General features: G+C 36.6%; 1 protein-coding gene and 1 long non-coding RNA gene across 5 annotated transcripts in view; one reads left to right on the plus strand and one right to left on the minus strand.

Annotated features, from left to right (window-relative positions):
- The window catches only part of LOC134796061 (uncharacterized), a 540,671-nt gene that overhangs the window by 197,880 nt on the left and 324,968 nt on the right, over positions 1 to 17,823 (plus strand). The window lies entirely within an intron of this gene.
- Positions 14,687 to 17,823, minus strand: part of LOC134796037 (uncharacterized) — a 113,239-nt gene continuing 110,102 nt past the window's right edge. The window contains exons 4-6 of one of the 4 annotated variants that reach the window (XR_010144892.1): positions 17,408 to 17,527; positions 16,833 to 16,887; positions 14,687 to 16,660 (exon numbers count right to left, since the gene is read on the minus strand). Coding sequence is in view for 3 of the 4 variants with exons in the window: in XM_063767960.1 (XP_063624030.1) it covers positions 17,418 to 17,527 (110 nt within the window). In the remaining variant the exon portion in view is untranslated. The remainder of the gene's footprint in view (positions 16,661 to 16,832; positions 16,888 to 17,407; positions 17,528 to 17,823) is intronic. The other 3 variants (XM_063767960.1, XM_063767961.1, XM_063767962.1) reach the window with 3 other exon arrangements.

Raw genomic sequence — 17,823 nt, forward strand, 5'->3', positions numbered from 1 at the left:
ACGACCGGTCTGGCCTAGTGGATAGTGACCCTGTCTGCTAAACCGATGGTCCTGGGTTCGAATCCCAGTAAGGGCATTTATTTGTGTGATGAACACTAATATTTGTTCCTGAGTCATGGTTGTTTTCTATGTATATAAGTATGTATTTATCTATACAAGTATGTATATCGTCGCCTAGTACCCATAGTACAAGCTTTGCTTAGTTTGGGGCTAGGTTTGATCTGTGTAAGATGTCCCCTAATATATATATACATATATATATTTATGCATTTTTACTTAGATACCTATGTATGTTTCCCGATTTCTAATAGATGGCTGGACCGAAATTGGAAAATTAGGTATTTTATTTATTTGAATGGGGGGATAATGATGAGATCTGAAGAAATCGAGGGAATCATATATTATTCGAGGGAATCATATATTATTAGTAACACCTATAATGATTTGAGCTTTTTATTTCATTTGCTCTTGGAGTTTAATTGCTGGTGAAAATCACTAAGTTATGGTATTTTGATCTTGATTTTTTTTGTTACATATATTTATTCCAACTATGAATAATGTAAAAGGTTTGAAGCTGAGATGTATACCTACACTTGTAATAGGTACCTACCTACTCTAAGAAAATTTATATTTATTTTATTTGTGTAAAGTTATTTTCGTAGCACGAAATTAATGTTCTAACATCTAGTTGGTCTGTGTAATATTCTCTTTTCAGTATCACTGAATAGTTTGAGATTCTCTCGTAATGATCTCATATAAAGCTGGCGACGGCTACATAATTTGATTGTCTCCTCCGCCAACGGAGAACAGATATTGTGTTACACATATCATATAGACATATACTCATACTAAAGTAACTTATATTAAAGTAACTTGATTATATTATACTATTTGCTAACTCGTTAACGCAAACAAAATATGATTATTATGGTTACCTACAATACTAGTACGTACTCGATTATATTTCTAAATGAATACTTCGTCATCGTATCTATGTCTACAAATTGGAACCATTTTTTCTGAATCATGTAACTTTTCATAAGAAAAACTCTTTGTCTCGGGCGAGACTCTACTTGCGATTCTGATTGTGGTATCGTTTGCAGACGTTTCTGCTTAAAATAAAAAATATTTTACATAGATGTGTTTAAAGTACAAGTACATATTTCAGCTTAACACATTCACTGCTCCCGACGCACATGTGCGTCCACCGTCATACAAGTTTGTTCCTACTTCCAGGCCACGCCCCCTGGCAGTGAATGCGTTAAAGATATAAATTGTCATGATCTAGTACCATATCTCACAAATATTTACAGGGCGGGCCCGAATAACTCAACTTACTTTAACCAAAATTCCTGATGTAGGTTTCTAATTGACATTTTTAGAGCTCCGCACAAAAATGTTCGCGGAGCTCTTATGGGATCACTTTGGTCTTGCAAATCGGGCCCTCTAGGGCGTCACGACGCACAGTTCTGCACAGCCCTGAGCTAGACAGTTGAAATTTTCACAGATTATGTAGGTATTTCTGTTGCCGCTATAGCAACAAATACAAAAAGTATGGAACCCTCGGTGGGCGAGTCCGACTCGCACTTGTCCAGTTTTTTTTATCAAAATTTGTAACGGAGCGTCATATTTGGAGTAAGTATTTAAAGTTTAATCTTGTCAGCTACCGGTGCCGGTGCCCCTAACCGGTATTCGGGTCTCGGATGGGCCGGGCCACGCCAATTTCATGTTTGCCCCCTTACCTTCTGCAGATTACATTATAACCAGACCCGTTATTAAACTTTTCGTGCGGTTGCGGTTGCTACCCTTACTAATGACGTGATAACATACGGTCCACGTTTGTAGGGATCGTTCCCTCGATATTCAATTGAATAATATTATAACTGAGACACGTGACTTGATATGATATATTATTTACGAAGCAAACGAATTATAAAAATGCAGAAATAAATAAGGCAGACATTCAATAGAAGGACCGTTTTTTCTTAACCTCAGTTTTGTGACAAATAACAAAGGGCCTTTTGGATCCTCAGATATACTTATATGTTCATCTAAAAAAATGCAGAAATTCATGATAACCAATAATATGTTATACATTTTTTACTCTCTAAATCAGTGTTTATGGCACAGTTAGTAAGTAAGTTTCTTTTATCTTGCAAACACAGTTTTTTTTTTCAATATTAACCTTGCCGGGTATAACTTTTACCATCATAATTCCTAAGTTTGTGAACTTTAACGCATCATAACTTTGAAAAAGATATATTATTCAACTGATGATACCGCTGTTTTCATAGCAAATCTGAATATGAACTTCTAGACGCTACCTGTATTTAAGTTGAAATTGAAACACAGTTTCCCAGTAAGCTGCGGACGTCATAAAGTCACGAGTGGCGCTACTCCCGGCTACCTCGCTGCGGTTACAATGGTGGACACTGAGCTCTGCCTCAAATTAGTAGCTACTACTGATAACTTTATCAAGATATACTTAAAACACGTGGGGGCACTAAAACAGTACCTGAGTACACTGCATATGCAACATACCTACTCGTATAGCTGGTATACTCGTACCTAAAATAAGGCCGAGCTAATTCTGCATTTTCGTTTAACAGTTAAAATATTACAATTGTGATTATTTAATCTGGCTATGCCAGGCAACTTGTACCTACGTTCATGCTTGAGTTGGACTAGCAGATGTGTCTGGTGAAAAAAAAAACCTGTCAATATCTGACGGAAATCTGGACATATAGACCCAGTTAATTATTGTCTATAATTTTTGTTCTTAGGACTTATGAAGAAAGCTATATGCCAAAATTCAACAAAATCGGTTCAGAAGTATAAAAAGCTAGCAGATATATAGGCAGTCTGAGGTAGGTACAGTGCGTTTTTTGCATTTAGAATATTAATATTTAAGAGTGAATTATTTACATTAATGCAAGCATGGATGAAACAACTACACACCTATGCCATGAGCACAGTATCTCTATGTTAGCTACATCCACGTAATAACTAGCGGTAAGCTCGACCAGTAAGTTGCGGGCAGGCGTAGTCGAGATATACATACCTACTATATGTTATATATCTCGTATCTACTGATTACAACCTCAAATTAGTCGGTATACAGTCAGCAGCAGAAGTTGCTAAGCAGGCCAGGTGTTCAAAATGATCTTGACGCGACTTTATTGTTAAAGGTGGCCACTGACGAGCCTTCCGACAGTCCAAATAGCGTGGCTGCAATCCAAAATCGGTCCGTGAATGTCAAAAACGTACAATGTTTAGTATTAGGATGCCGTCCATTTGGATGAATCCATTGTAACGGCATCCATTTGGCTCGTCAGTGGCCAGCTTAAGAGAATAAGAGCGTGTCAAGGTAATTTTGAACACGTCGCTCGCTTAGCAACTTCTGCTGCTGACTGTACCGGAGCACAGTCAAGCCACGTCAAGCACTTCATTGTTCCGCTATTAGCGGCACAAGGCATAACAATCTTAAGGTCTATTATACCTTGTCCATATACCTACGAGATTAAATTTATTGTCCTGTCTGTGTAATCTTAAACGAACTTTTGGATTCTTTCAAATGTTCTCAATTAAGAACACTTTTGCTCTGGTATTGGGATTTCGGACAGGAGTTATAAAAATTCAAGTGTGTGTATTTTGTAAATAACTAAAATATTGTTTTAGATATCACTTGCGTTTATTTGTAACCATGTAACCATCAATCAACAACCATGCAAGTCAAAGAATCCTATTGTTACATTGTTTATTCTACATGCATCTGTACTGAAAGGACGCCACTTGCTGTCGCTGTCACGTGTATTATCTCATTTTATACAGTCTGTAGTTACGTTCGGTTACATGCATTTATCATAATTACAGTGTTTTTATTGCGAATACTAAGCAGAGCTAGCATGTATTAAAGTCACTTAAACACATATCCAGTAAATCGATGTGATGAATGAAATTATTGAGCGTCATTTACTCAAAACTAAACGTAACATTCCATTTCTGACCGCAGCTGCACTACTAGTACGAACGCGTCGGTATTATTGTCATTTTCCATACTCAAATGGATGGTAGTGCTGCTGTCATTGGAAATGGACTGCCACCTTCAGAGTTACAGTGACATCAACAGTATATGTCACTTAGCTCTTATGTATGCACGATGGGACCGTATTTAGGTGTAGAATGTAAAATGTAAGTGTCGTTCCACGTCGGGGCGAGCCTGGCGCCCCGCCAGCAATATGCCGCGGACGTGGACAAACTAGCCATCGAATTTTTACAACCTAGGTATGTTTTCACATACCTATTTCAAAAGTTGGTATAAGTACTTCAGCTAAGGTAGTTTTTTATTTTTCGACATCTATAAACAACGAGTAGTTATAAGTGTCGTCAAGAGAGTTGAGGTGAACAGCTACACACTATGTATCTACCTTATTGCAACGTAAGTAAATAAACAAATTAGTGAATCTTTATTTAAGTGACGATAGACCGTTGACCAAATTTTTCGGTAAATCTTGATTAGATGACTGTTAAATGCCATCGGTACGAAAGAAAAACGCTGTTTTCAAGCATGAAATGCTGTTGTATGCGTGACCTCAACTCTGGTGCCGATACCTATATTTGCAAAGCGGGTAGATATTGCAGTAAGTAAGGTTTTGCTCAGTATTTATCGGACTTACTGCCTTACTGCAGGAGGTATTTACTGCTCCAGTTTAGTCTGGTAGTTATGACATACTAACTTTAGATATACGCTGGAGTGGTATGTTTGTACCCTATTTATAATTATAAACTTTATATTTTAACTCTTATGTATTCCCAGTCGTAACTACTTAGAAATGTTGTTATCAGTCCTCAATTGAGTTTTGATTGTACTAGTTCAAAAAAAGTAATGGCTTTCTTTTAACCTAATGAGGTTTAGTTAAATATGAATATTATCCATTCGTTGATTTATATTAATCAAAAAAGATATACAACGTCGCAGAAATCGAAATAAAGACTCCTTCCATATTACATGGAAGTTAGTTCAATAGCAGGACTATTAATAGACTTTTGCGAACCCGTTGGTGTAGGCGTAAATGTAATGGTAAATAGCTGTTAAAGGAAAGATCTCTGAAAAATATACTTACAAGAAAACTGATCGGGACAAGGGTTGTTAAATGGAAATAAAATGATCATTAGCCATCTAAACCTGAATAATATGCATATCAATAATATTTATCAATACACCGGCAACATCGCTTTTAAAAGTAGGTACTTACCTCTTAGCATTTCACCATTTGACAATTGTCACCTGACAATGCTATTCCTTCGATCTCTTGGGTTTGGGTTGGGTTGGGTTGGGGTTCTTGGGTTTCTTGGAGTTATGATGGTATCTACTAAGTATCAATGAATACTGATTACAGCTAACCATGTAGGTAAATTCTAATTTTTATGTGACTATACAAACAAACAAACCGTATTTAAACAAAAAGTTTGATATTACTTCATAGATTTGTCAATTTAGGTTTTAAGTTCTAACGCGACACGAGTCTATTTCGCCCCCAGAAAACTTTATTACTGGTCAAATTTTCCCCGTTCCTTGCAACGTTTATCTGCCGCAGCCAAGATATGCACTACAAAATGTAAATCGCTCGTGCGGCGCTAAACTCGTCGCGACGAACTAACTCCGGCGGCCGGCTGCGGCCGGACGGTGGCGTTCTTAACGGCGCTATTAAAATTGCATTCAAGTGGTTGCGGGTTTTGGTATGCGGAGTCGGGATTAAACATGGGAACCGTAAGTATAACTTACAGTCTTATGCTATAAAAACATAACATTACGAATTGAGTTAAGTATACAATATTTGGCTAAAGTAGTTATACTTATAGTAAAAGAGAACATAATTTATTTTCTCCTCTAGACTAACGTTTATTTTAATAAAAATAAAAATGCACTAACTTCATAGTAAAATGCGTAAGTACATTTCCAATTAAAATGTTTATGAAACGCAAAAAAAACAAATGAAAAGGCGAACTAACTTTTGCGTTCCTTTTATTTTGACTGCGCGGAGCCACGATTTAATTACCCTAGTGCTTCGCAAATATCTCAACACCCAATTAACCACCTCTTTGATGTAGGTAACGAAACAAAATGGCCATGTATTCAAGAGCCGTATTCAGTTAAACAAAATTTATATTCACAGATAAACATCTGTAAGTCGTAGTAAAAAAAGGAAAAGCCGTTTATTTGCTCATAAAATAACGCATTAATGGCTTCTACTCTCATATCTAGAGTAAAATTAAAAGTTGTGAATGTGCGCTAGCAAACAACACACCCTCACTACCCGTGGCGCCGTGATCAACAAATAAAGTAGTAGTAGCAGCAATATTCACTTTATTGTACACAATACTATTATATAACAAGTTAAAATACGATGTTAATAATACTACACTGTAATTGAGCCAATGAAACAATTATACTTTCATAAAACTGTCGCACGCGACCACTTGGTCGACGGTCATCCTCTACCGCCATCTGGTGGTTAACTAGCAATAATTTGTTATATGCCCTACTAATGAAAATTAACCATTTTTGATTCCACACCTAGAGTTATAAAAACCGAACAAGTGTGAGTCGGACTCGCTCACCGAAGGTTCCGTACTGTTAAGTATTTGTTGTTATGTTGCAATAGAAATACATCATCTGTGAAAATTGCAACTGTCTAGCTATCACTGTTCATGAGATACAGTCTGGTGACAGACAGACAAACTGTCAGTAGAGTCTTAGTAATAGGGTCCCGTTTTTACCGTTTGGGTACGGAACCCTAAAAACTAAACACAATAAACGACACAAAAGGTCTCAAAGAACGACACGTTTGGTATAATTTTGATACGTCCAATGCATATTCAAGAATAAGACCCCAGTTGTCGGAACAATTTTCATTAGCGTGTTACGTGACTGCATTATTAAGGGTATGAATGGCAGGCCCCTTGGTCTTTTGACTGAAAAGTTTTGTTATGGAGATTGCGTTGGAGAGTACAGCTACTAAAATGTACGCGAAACCTTAATGGCTTTATTTTAAGCGAATATTACTGGCATTTAGAGCGTTGCCCCATGTGCCCCCCTCATACTAGTAGTTTTGGTGTAACCTGCAACATAATAAAAGGCATTAAAATACGAGTGTGGGTGTATGAAATTCGCTTTGCTCGTTTTCTATCCAAATGTTTCTATAATTTACGAAATAAGGATAGGTAACAGCAAATATACCTAAGAAAGTACAATTTTTATAGCGAACTTATCCTTATGAGGGATCTCTTAGATTGCTCTCTAGCCTCAAAAACTAATCTATATCCATAATTATATATTATTTACTTACTCAAACAATATATATGTAATAAATATTGTGTTATAAATTGCATTTTATCTTGGGTTAAACTGTTAACAGTGTAAAACGTTTTGAGCAATCTAACCATCCCAAGAAACAATAAATCTTTATTCTCATGTACCTACCGTGTCAAAACTAAACTTTTCAGCTCGTAGAATCTCACAAGACCCTTCATGTTTTTTTTTTGCTTTTTGTGTCATGTATCTAAGCAGTAATTGGATCATAAATATTACAATATTAGGTTTTGCCAGTGAGCTGCCAGCATAACTATTGTTAACTTCATCTGGTGTTGGTGTTAAGAACTAATTTTGCCCGGGGCGAACGGGGTCGGGTTGCAAGTCAACTAATGTTTACTTTGCCCCAAGTTACCCTACTCGATAGGAACTTCGGGAATTCTAGAACAAAAACAGGGGCCAGAGGCGTTTATTGTTACAAACCCATTTATAATAGTTATCTATACTTTACAATATTAATTTCGTGTTACGGTTTTCGGGTAAAATGCTCTTTAGTTTATTAAGCATTATTTACGGTACAGTCGTGCTTAGCAGAGACTGTCTGAGTTTTAAAGGAGACATTAAGGTATTTGTACAGTTAGCATCAAAAGTGACGGATCAGACTACGCGTCAAAAGTATCTACCATTCTCTAATACTCATAGTATTACAAAAAGAGATAGGTATCTATGTGTATAACAATTTGACTGTGAAGGTTACTTTTGAACATGAACTGTAGGGATTTATCTATATTTTGAAGAGTATTCCAGGGTGGCAGAAACTTTTGAAGCGTTGATGTATCCTCTAACATTGATGCTGACTGTACTGTCAGGCGTGGCTCACTCCGCGATTTCGTCGCTTTGCTCCAGGTAGCTAAAAGTACATCCGTTCTACACCAATTTTGGTGACTAGCCAAAAGCCGCGCGTGGCGCTGTCGCCACCTAGCGGCCATATCTGTCTTGATCGTAACAGACGCATTTGGTTAGACAGTGAGTCTTCTGTACCTAGTGCTATTATTTATTCTGTGGTAGGTACTGTACACATCTTTGTTGATATGTGACATTAGAGTTGGGCAAATTGAACTTATCTAAAGTAAATAGTGTTATGCAGAGCCCGTCTCTGGGGTGCATACGCAGCAGGAGGAAGTGGTGCGATAGTGAACTAAAACAACGTCGTCCTTTAAACACTCGATGTATTTTCAAAATGCACAAATGTTAAAGTCGTCTGTAAGCACATTAACATTAAATAACTTATAATATTTAGAGAGTAAACCTAATAGCATGTTTACCGTACGATCCGTGATAGCAAAGAGAAAGAATGACAGCGCACAAGTTGCCAGAGTCAAAAATATTCTAAAGACACCTATATACGTGCATGTCAATTAATAAAGTGTGCCATTGACTTTCCAACAAATAGAACGCGAGTTCATCTTTGAAATACACTCGGGTGCAAAGAAATCGGACCACCCCAGCATTTTCAACATTTTTTCAATTTGTGTAAAAACTGTAACCTCGATCATGATAATTTAAATACCACGTGGTAGATAATTTTCTGCCCTATCAAATGACATCAATATTCAGGGGTGGGGATGGATATTGTGCAAAATATGGGCCTGGAAATCACCCCCCTCCAACTGCCTCATTAGCGCATGCACTAATTGACCACTTATCATTAGGTATAAAAACAGTCATTATCATTGTTTATGCATCATTCGTGATTGGTACGTCTTCCTGAACACTACTCTCATCGCCTGAACCTGGAAAAACTGGAGAAAAATGGATACTACCTCGACTGAAGCCGGCCAAGCAGTTGCCCTATTGCAGGGAGGGCTTAGTCAACGTGCAGTGGCTCGACAACTCAACCTATCGAAGTCATCGGTTCAACGTGTCTTCCAGAGATTCCGCGTAGATCAGACGTTATCCAGAAGACCCGGAACTGGCAGAACTCGCATCACTTCTGAGAGAGATGACCGTTTCATCGTTCTTACCTCGCTACGAAATTGTCGACTGAATGCCGTTCAGCTTCAGCAGAAGCTCCTAGAGACCAGGAATGTGTCTATCAGCCGATGGACAGTTAGAAGACGACTGAAGGAGAAGGAATTGACAGCTCACAGAGCTGCAAATGGCCCAAAACTCACCCCAATACATCGTGGACAACGACGCGTCTTCGCTCGCGAACATGAAGAATGGACCCTTCAGCAATGGAGTTCCGTACTTTTTTCCGACGAGTGCAGGATAACTTTGTCTGGCAATGACGGACGGGTACGAGTCTACCGAAGACCTGGGGAGCGGTTCTCTCAATGCTGCATCGAGGAACGTGTTGCTTATGGTGGGGGGTCAATCATGGTCTGGGCTGGTATTTCTTTGGAAGCGAAGACGGACATTGTGTTCATCACAGGGCCAGGTACCAGACCGAATTCAGGCGGTTTGACTGCACGTCGGTACGTGGAGGAAATCCTGGCTGATCATGTGGTCCCATTTGCGGGTTATATCGGCGATGAGTTCATCCTCATGCAAGATAACGCTCGGCCGCATACAGCCCGGATCACTAAGGAGTACTTGGAGGAGGTCGGCATCAGAGTCATGGAGTGGCCAGCCCGCAGTCCTGACCTAAACCCGATCGAGCACATTTGGGACGAGCTGAAAAGAAGAATCCGGGCCAGAAATCCCGCCCCTGAATCCTTACTGGAGCTAAAGACTGCGATCGAAGAAGAATGGGCGGGCATCCCTCAAGACACTGTAAAAAAATTCATAAGATCAATGAAAGACCGAATGACTGCATGTCGTAGGGCTAGAGGAGGCAATATACGGTATTAAAATGCTGAAAATTGTTTTAATTTTTACTTGATATCTTTAGAATCGCAGTTTTCCCATTATGCATAAGTTTCACTCCAGTATGCATTTTTAGGGTGACAAAGTTCTTAGCCCTGAAAGCCTGAAAATATTGGAAGTAAACCTGTGAAAAGCACATCAATTTATAGAGGAAAAGCCAACCTTTCATTAGGTATATAATATGTCACAGTAGCACATACAGTTTTTACAGAAATTGAAAAAATGATAAAAATGCTGGGGTGGTCCGATTTCTTTGCACCCGAGTGTACATAAAATTATATTAGAAACCCGTTTCATCCATATTCAAACCTTCCAAATTAAAGGCCTAGAAGATATCTCTTATTTCACCTAAGCATATCCTTTTTGTGTAAAAAATACTGTCCAAGTTTATTTCATACACACATACAACACATCAATTCACAGTAGATCCGGTTACAATTGTAAAGATGTCGTTTATTTCGGGGTTTCCGCAAATAGCCCCTTTAAAGATCGACCTTACAAAATCGCTGGCATTTTGTAGCTTTTAGCATTATGGTTTCTGATTGCCCACCTGATAGAGAGCAAAGCTTAGTCACAGTCAGAAAAAGGTCCGAAACATTTTGCCACAGGTAACAAATTCGTAAAATGGAATGCAATAACCCCGTGCGAATCAACACGGTAATAAATAGAGTGGATTTATCAAAGAGCTACCAATAAAGAAAATCACTAATATCATAAATATACGAGTATCCAATACTTCGCTACTCGTATTGGTGAGCTTGTACTCGTAATCTATAGAATCGTCGCCATCAATTCCGATAGATATCCCTTTGATAGTTTTTCGTAGATGAAAGTTACACTGGAGGGATTTTATCTTGTCAGCCCTAAAACTTCATGTGATTAACAGATAGGAAAAAATAGAGGTTTGATGTGACTTATAGCTAGAACAGTCCGTAATTGTGACAGTTATTTTGCAAATAAAATTAAAGGTAAGTACTTTTATGATGAAAGATGTTCAGCAACAAATTCGTAATATTTTATTTATATATTTTATATTCAGTTCGGGTTAGTCTCGTCTCACTGATTATTAATTACATACAATGTTTATCAAATTTATTTTGTGAGCTTCATAGGTACATTGGTAATTATTATGATTTACTTCAATTTCATAATTCTATGCATTAAATTTTCTACGAAAAAAACCTAAATTCCAAAAGAAAAACGGATGCTTTATCTCATAAAATACTAAATATGTTTGTTACCTATGAATAACAGACCGTGAATCAAAATAGCCTTGGGACACGTAGTGGTATATTAATTTATTCAGGGGTTGAGGGAGGGGAAGAGTTTATTTATTTCACGATATTTAATTAATCTTTCAAACCTTTTTTATGTGTCTAGTCCCTTATATTAAGCTGATGAAGTGATAAATAATACTCCAATCCCCTTGATGGATATTAATTGGACGCTGTGACCACAAAGGCACGTACAAAAGATTAATAGGAACTGTATCAGTTGCATAATTGACTGCAGTGATTTTTAGAACAAGCAATTTAATACATCCATGTCGATAAGTGGATAAGTTTCTCACAAGTTACTTTGACCATTTATTATGTCTTTCATCACACGCATTTTTAAATTTAAACAAAAAAGCATATTTGACTACCTATTGTAGATAAATGTTTTTTTTTTATTTCATGTAGAGATGGGGAGTAAGAAAATCTTGGAAAAAATCTAAATTGCAATAGCATCCGAATTTTGGTTAATAAAGTCTGTGCGGAAAGAGAAGTTTCGTGGAATGTGTGGGGCCCAATACATTCTACGACTCTTCTCTTTCAGCACAGACTCTACATGAATATAATACTCGTAAACAAACTAAATGACTTTGTTATAAAGCTATCTAAACAATGTTTATGAAACAACAGTATGTTTTGCAACATAACGGTCCAGTGATGTACGTGTTTCAAAATTAATTAAAGTGGGTGTGTACTTATGTGGCATGGAGCCAAGGGTTGAAGCGCTTGGAACTGGCGAAGACTGTAGGAGATTTTGCTGCCATTCTTTAAAAAGCCAAAGATTCTACATAAAACATAAAAATTTTATATTACACAGAGCTGGCGCAATGTTTTTTTTTTTAATTTACTTAATACCGGTTTTCCAAACTATATATAGGCCCGATTCGAATATTAGGTCTAGATAAGATATGGATCGGATATGTCAGTATCAAAAGTGACATTTTTGTTTGATGAAACGTATATTTAAAGTTCGAATCAGGCCGTACAACTCATCATGTACCGTATAAATGATATCAGATGTATATATGTATATGTATAATATGATATACCATTGGTATCAGATGGATGTAGCTGGCCAGACGAAGAAGAACGCATACTGGTTGGATTTCCAGACTGGGTGCAGTGGTCTTTATGTAATTGAACTTATTAATACACCTATACCATACCTACACTATACATACCTATTCTTTATTGCATACCTAGTTACCTACCACATAAAGCTTAAATAAACTTAATTAAGTACTTCATTTACTTTTCTACGCAAGTACGAGTATGCATTGCTGCCGTCTTTGTTTTTGCGTGATAGAGTAACGAACATCCAAACTTTTATTTTTATAAAATATGTAGGATATATTTAATAAGGTTGTAGTACTTTTAAGATTAAAAAACGCATTTAACCGATTTCCAAACTTACAATCCCACTTATGGGATCACTTCGGTTATTTACGGCATTATTAGTGTACACTAATAATGATAATATTGTTATCGTTTCTTCAAAACTTATTTGGATCCGTAGATTTATTTATAACTTTAACATTTATTTCTTTCACCATTTTTAGGAAAATTACCAACCTATGTACACCACCTACTGCCACCTACATCTTTTTACAAACTTCCATTGCGACACATAATATTATCTTCCCTTTGTTATCAGTTTAATTAAATTTGTCTAAGGTTAATAATCCGAAAGATGTATAGCATAATTATATTTCTGCAACAACTTATCTAATTTACATCGTTGTATCAATGAAACTTATGCGAACATGTGGCAGCTGTACCTCTGTACATCAACAATGACCATAAAACTCCTACCGACGTAATCTCAGTTTTAATTTTTATTGGCAATTAAACAATTACCCTTTAAAGAGCATAAAAGATCTTAATACACGCTCCCCTCCGGGAGATGCGAAATTTTATACCCATTCACAGCATTGTACCTCCGAATATTTAAGGGTTGTTTTTTACGAGGACGGAGATGAAAGCGTTTGGCCTAAGTGAATGCCAGCTTTTGCTTTTTTTCGTGATGCGATGTTTGTGCAATCTGAAAAGATTTGAATCCCCTAATATGATTCGGAGTTACCGTGTGAGGTTATGTCTAGGACGTGAGCAATATTAGGTGCTTTTGGGTTAAATGGTTGCTGCCTTTCTAAGGCGCCTTGCTGCTTTATAATATTTATACGGCTAATTTAAACAAAAGGCGATGCTTTAAAGTTATTTGATACTAAATACTTGTCCTCTACAAAATATGTAATTCAAATAAAATCGTGAGGGAAAATCTGATAGGTAATAAAAGGATATAGCAGCATTCACTCATAGGAACCACACGTCGATCGTTCCACATCGTCGATGTTTTGATAAAATATATTTAAAAAACATACTTACATAATATTATTAATATTACATATACTGCTACTAGTAGGTACTCTCGTATTTATTAAATAAGCGATCCCGATTCACTCTTGTTCCGACAGCTAAAACAAAGGGGAATATGAGAAGGGGATTTGCAGTGATGGCTGCCCTAGGCTACTGAACAAAACTAGCCGGCAGTAAGAACCCTATATTGCTGATGGGGTTAGTACAAAGGTTCCAATAAGTACCGGGTGGGTTCGTAGATATATGTATATGTTTATTGTTTATATAACCATATATAACGTTCCCTTACCGATTGACTAATAAGTATGCGATTCAACCCCGCGATTTGATATAGGTAAGGATACTTTTTTATATTTACATAAATAAATATTAAAGATACAAACATGCATTAATTTTTTATTTTAGAAGACCGCTTCCCATCAGGCGGCTCGTCTGCTCGTTTGCTGACTATTACATAAAAAAAAAGATAGTAAGATTTGTAAGTGATACTTGTTGTAATTATTTATCATTTACTACGGTCGAGAGCAACTCATATGGAATTTTAGGTTTTAAAAATATCATAATACGTATACTGATACCAATACCAGGGGCCATCCTGGTCGCAATACGAAGCCTCTCTCATCTTAATATTTTTATCTAAATTGCATCATCAGCTACTGCTTCGAAGCCCAGGATTAACTTTCCAACTTTCTATCCTCCATTTCACCCGGTTGTCGTCATTCCTATATCATTGGCGCTCATGTCATCCCTCGCAACATCAGCCAACACCTCTATTCTTTATTATTTCCAGCTGTATTCTTTCACGAGAAGTATTCGAAGTATTAGTGAGTACGCCTTCAGGGTAAATAAAAGATTGTAATGACTTTTATGATTTATTTAATAAAAATCTCTTTTGACTTGAACACGGTCGCTAAATTCTTACAGACAGTAAAAGAAATATAACATTGAGAGTGTTTACCTCTTATCAGTCCAGCTTAGCACGATAGTTACATACCTATTACTTAAGTCTCACTGACTGATTCAAATATGAATTTAAATTAATCTTTATTTACAATCATTATAAATATGTATCAATAAAAGGTTAAGGTTAGACACTTGTCACAACAACTAGGTAGACTGGCAGTGTTAATGTGCAGGTTACTCAGTATAATTCCGGGGTGTTTTAAATATATATATTAATAGAATATAAACAATAGGTAGAGCAATTAATTATATAGAACAATTAATATGAGCTCCAACTATATTGCTCTGTAAATAATATTTCCTTTTTAATGTTGGCTAGAATAAATATTATATAGGTATAACACCGAACTCGAATCTCCTATGTAATTATGTAGGTAGATGAAAGTTCATGTAACATGTTAATAAATTAAACAACGATGAGGTATTAAAAAGTAGAAAGAATACAACTTAGGTACCTATAGGTTTAAGAAAGTTTTGAAATAGCGATTTATTAATATAGGTATATTCATTGGTACGTAACTATTTACCTAAGTGACAAGTGTCTATTTTTTTTTACCAGCAATAATATTGTTCACATCCTTACTTTTTAGGTAAATGGTAAATTACAACATTCTAGTAATTGTGATTTCTGAATAAATACAAAGAGACTATAAATTGTGCTCGTTTGTTTATATTTGAGTGCAGATTGTTAAAAATATTGTCAAATCGTAAATATTTTTTATCTCAATCACTCAAATATAAAACATTCATTTCGATTGCTGCAAAAATGAGATGTATTTTAGTTTAGGTTTTTGACCACTATAATATCTGTGATATTTTTTTATAAAAGCCTTTCAAATAACAATGCAAAAAAGTTTCCGTAACAAAAGAACAGTGCACTGTATGCTTACGTATTTACAAAATATACAATTACACACTAACAACTATTAACAATGGACTCGAGAACAACATTTTCTTTTTAAAAACGATATTTTTACACAGATTCTTAGTTTTAAATAAATATGTTGGACCAAAGGTTTCTTGACATGCTACTCGTAATGGTTCCTTACTTTTGAAAGTTTTGTTCAAACGTTACAATGTTTTTACAATAATGTAATTGGCGCAAAATTAGGCCTGGAGCATGTTTCATTAAATTGATGGAGTCTAGCAGTCTGTAATAATGTTCTAATAAATAGTTATACGATTTTTTAATAAAAACTAGTGCTTAATATTGTACGAAATGGTGTTTTTATCTTGACAGCAACGTATGTGAAAATTTTCAGGCTTTATTAGGCACCATTAAAATTTACTAAAACAGCAGACAACAATACTTTGTACACATATCTACGTGTGATAAGTATAGGTATGTATCGAAAAGTTACAGACAAACATCAAATAGTTATTTAATTAATATGTACCAGCTAATGCCAACGATTTCCAATTACCATATACAAAATGCGATTTAACTGTGTCAGCCTTTTCATGTAGGTACCTAGTAACTACTAAAAATTGATAAGTAGTAACAACGTAGTCCTTACGTTTCTATGAAACGGTTGTCAAAACAACACAATATTTATTTAGGCTTTTCTATCACTTCAACGTATACTCGCCGCGTACTTTCCCGAAGTCTCTTGATTTATTTACACATGTTATTTTGTTACACGATCGCACTGCAGTCTGTCTTTGAGACATGCTGCAAGGTTTTCGTAATGGAATGTTTTTGTTGTGAGGTTTCTGATGTATCTACTTGGAGGGCGGAGGGGGCGCGCTTATCGCGGCCCGATCGTAAGGAGCCCTTCAGATGAGTTGGAGGCCGGGAGAGCGAGGGGCCTCGGCCCCTCAGCTCTGCGCTAGGGAATCCAGCGGCACCACCAGTTTTCCGTTGGAGTAGCTGTAACAAAGAAAAAACTTTAAACTAAACGGCGACGGTATTCTCACAGGTCTTATTTTATAAAACTTTCAAAGTTTACGTTGCTAAATGTAAGAAAACACTTGGAATTTTCTTATGAACTTTTCGAAGAGTTTCATTGAATGTTATGAAAGTTCTTAATAGAGATATTAACCTGTATGGTATAGTGGCTGTTCTGGACTTAGCTCGGCTTGGCCTACAGGCGTCATCTGCAACCAAGACCACACGTATTGTTTTGACATTTGTCTTGGCGGACTAATCAGAAACTTTGCCCTCGTTCTAAGTTACATCGCATCGCCGGGACTTAATTAAGTGGTAGCGCATGCTATTGTCTCGGTTCTTGCGGAACAATACTTATCTGAAGTCGGTAGAAGTAATATCTCCGATACCTTAACGAGGGAACTTTGTATCGACTTTGTTAATCGTTCCTGACCCAGCCGCGCGCTCGTTATTATTGTTAATACTTTAATATTATACATAAATGGTGTTAGATTTGTTGTTTAACCGAAAAACACGGATTGTTATGTTGTGAATGTTATAAAAGGGTAACTTGAAGTCCTCCATGAGGTAAAAAATATAATTTAAAATGGACGCGGCTTAGCCAATCGGGGTGTTAAATAAATAATAAAATCATTAGTAAAAAATATTCGATTACAAGATGAAAGAAATGTTTTATTAGTAGATTAATGTGTTTGGCTAACTGGCAGGTGATTTGTGTAGGACCCTTACCATGGTGCGGCTAACATCGTTGTGAGAGGCACGCATCGCATGTGACCGGCTCGGCACGCCGCTTGCTCTGAGAGCCCTGCGACCCGGACTTACGCCGGAAAGTGTACCTAACGAGCAGACCTGCAATGCAAAATGCCGCACCGTTAACAAAACAAACAAACAAAAACAACAAATACAGCTACGCGCGCGCGTCCATCTGAAAACGCCCATAGGCGGGCGAAAGCGGGCGAAAATAAAACGGGAGTGATACTCTCAAGGGTTTTATGACTTGATATCGCGGAATCATTCGTGTTTTATGTAAGAACGGAAACGCGTCTCTTAATGTTGTAGTGAATGTTATTTTGGTATTGTGTGTGGTACCTATTTGTCAACTATGTAAAAAGGAATTGAAATCTTTGTTGAGATTGGTTTAAAAT

Source organism: Cydia splendana, chromosome 13 (genome assembly GCF_910591565.1).
Source record: "Cydia splendana chromosome 13, ilCydSple1.2, whole genome shotgun sequence".
Taxonomy (NCBI): Eukaryota; Metazoa; Arthropoda; class Insecta; order Lepidoptera; family Tortricidae; genus Cydia; species Cydia splendana.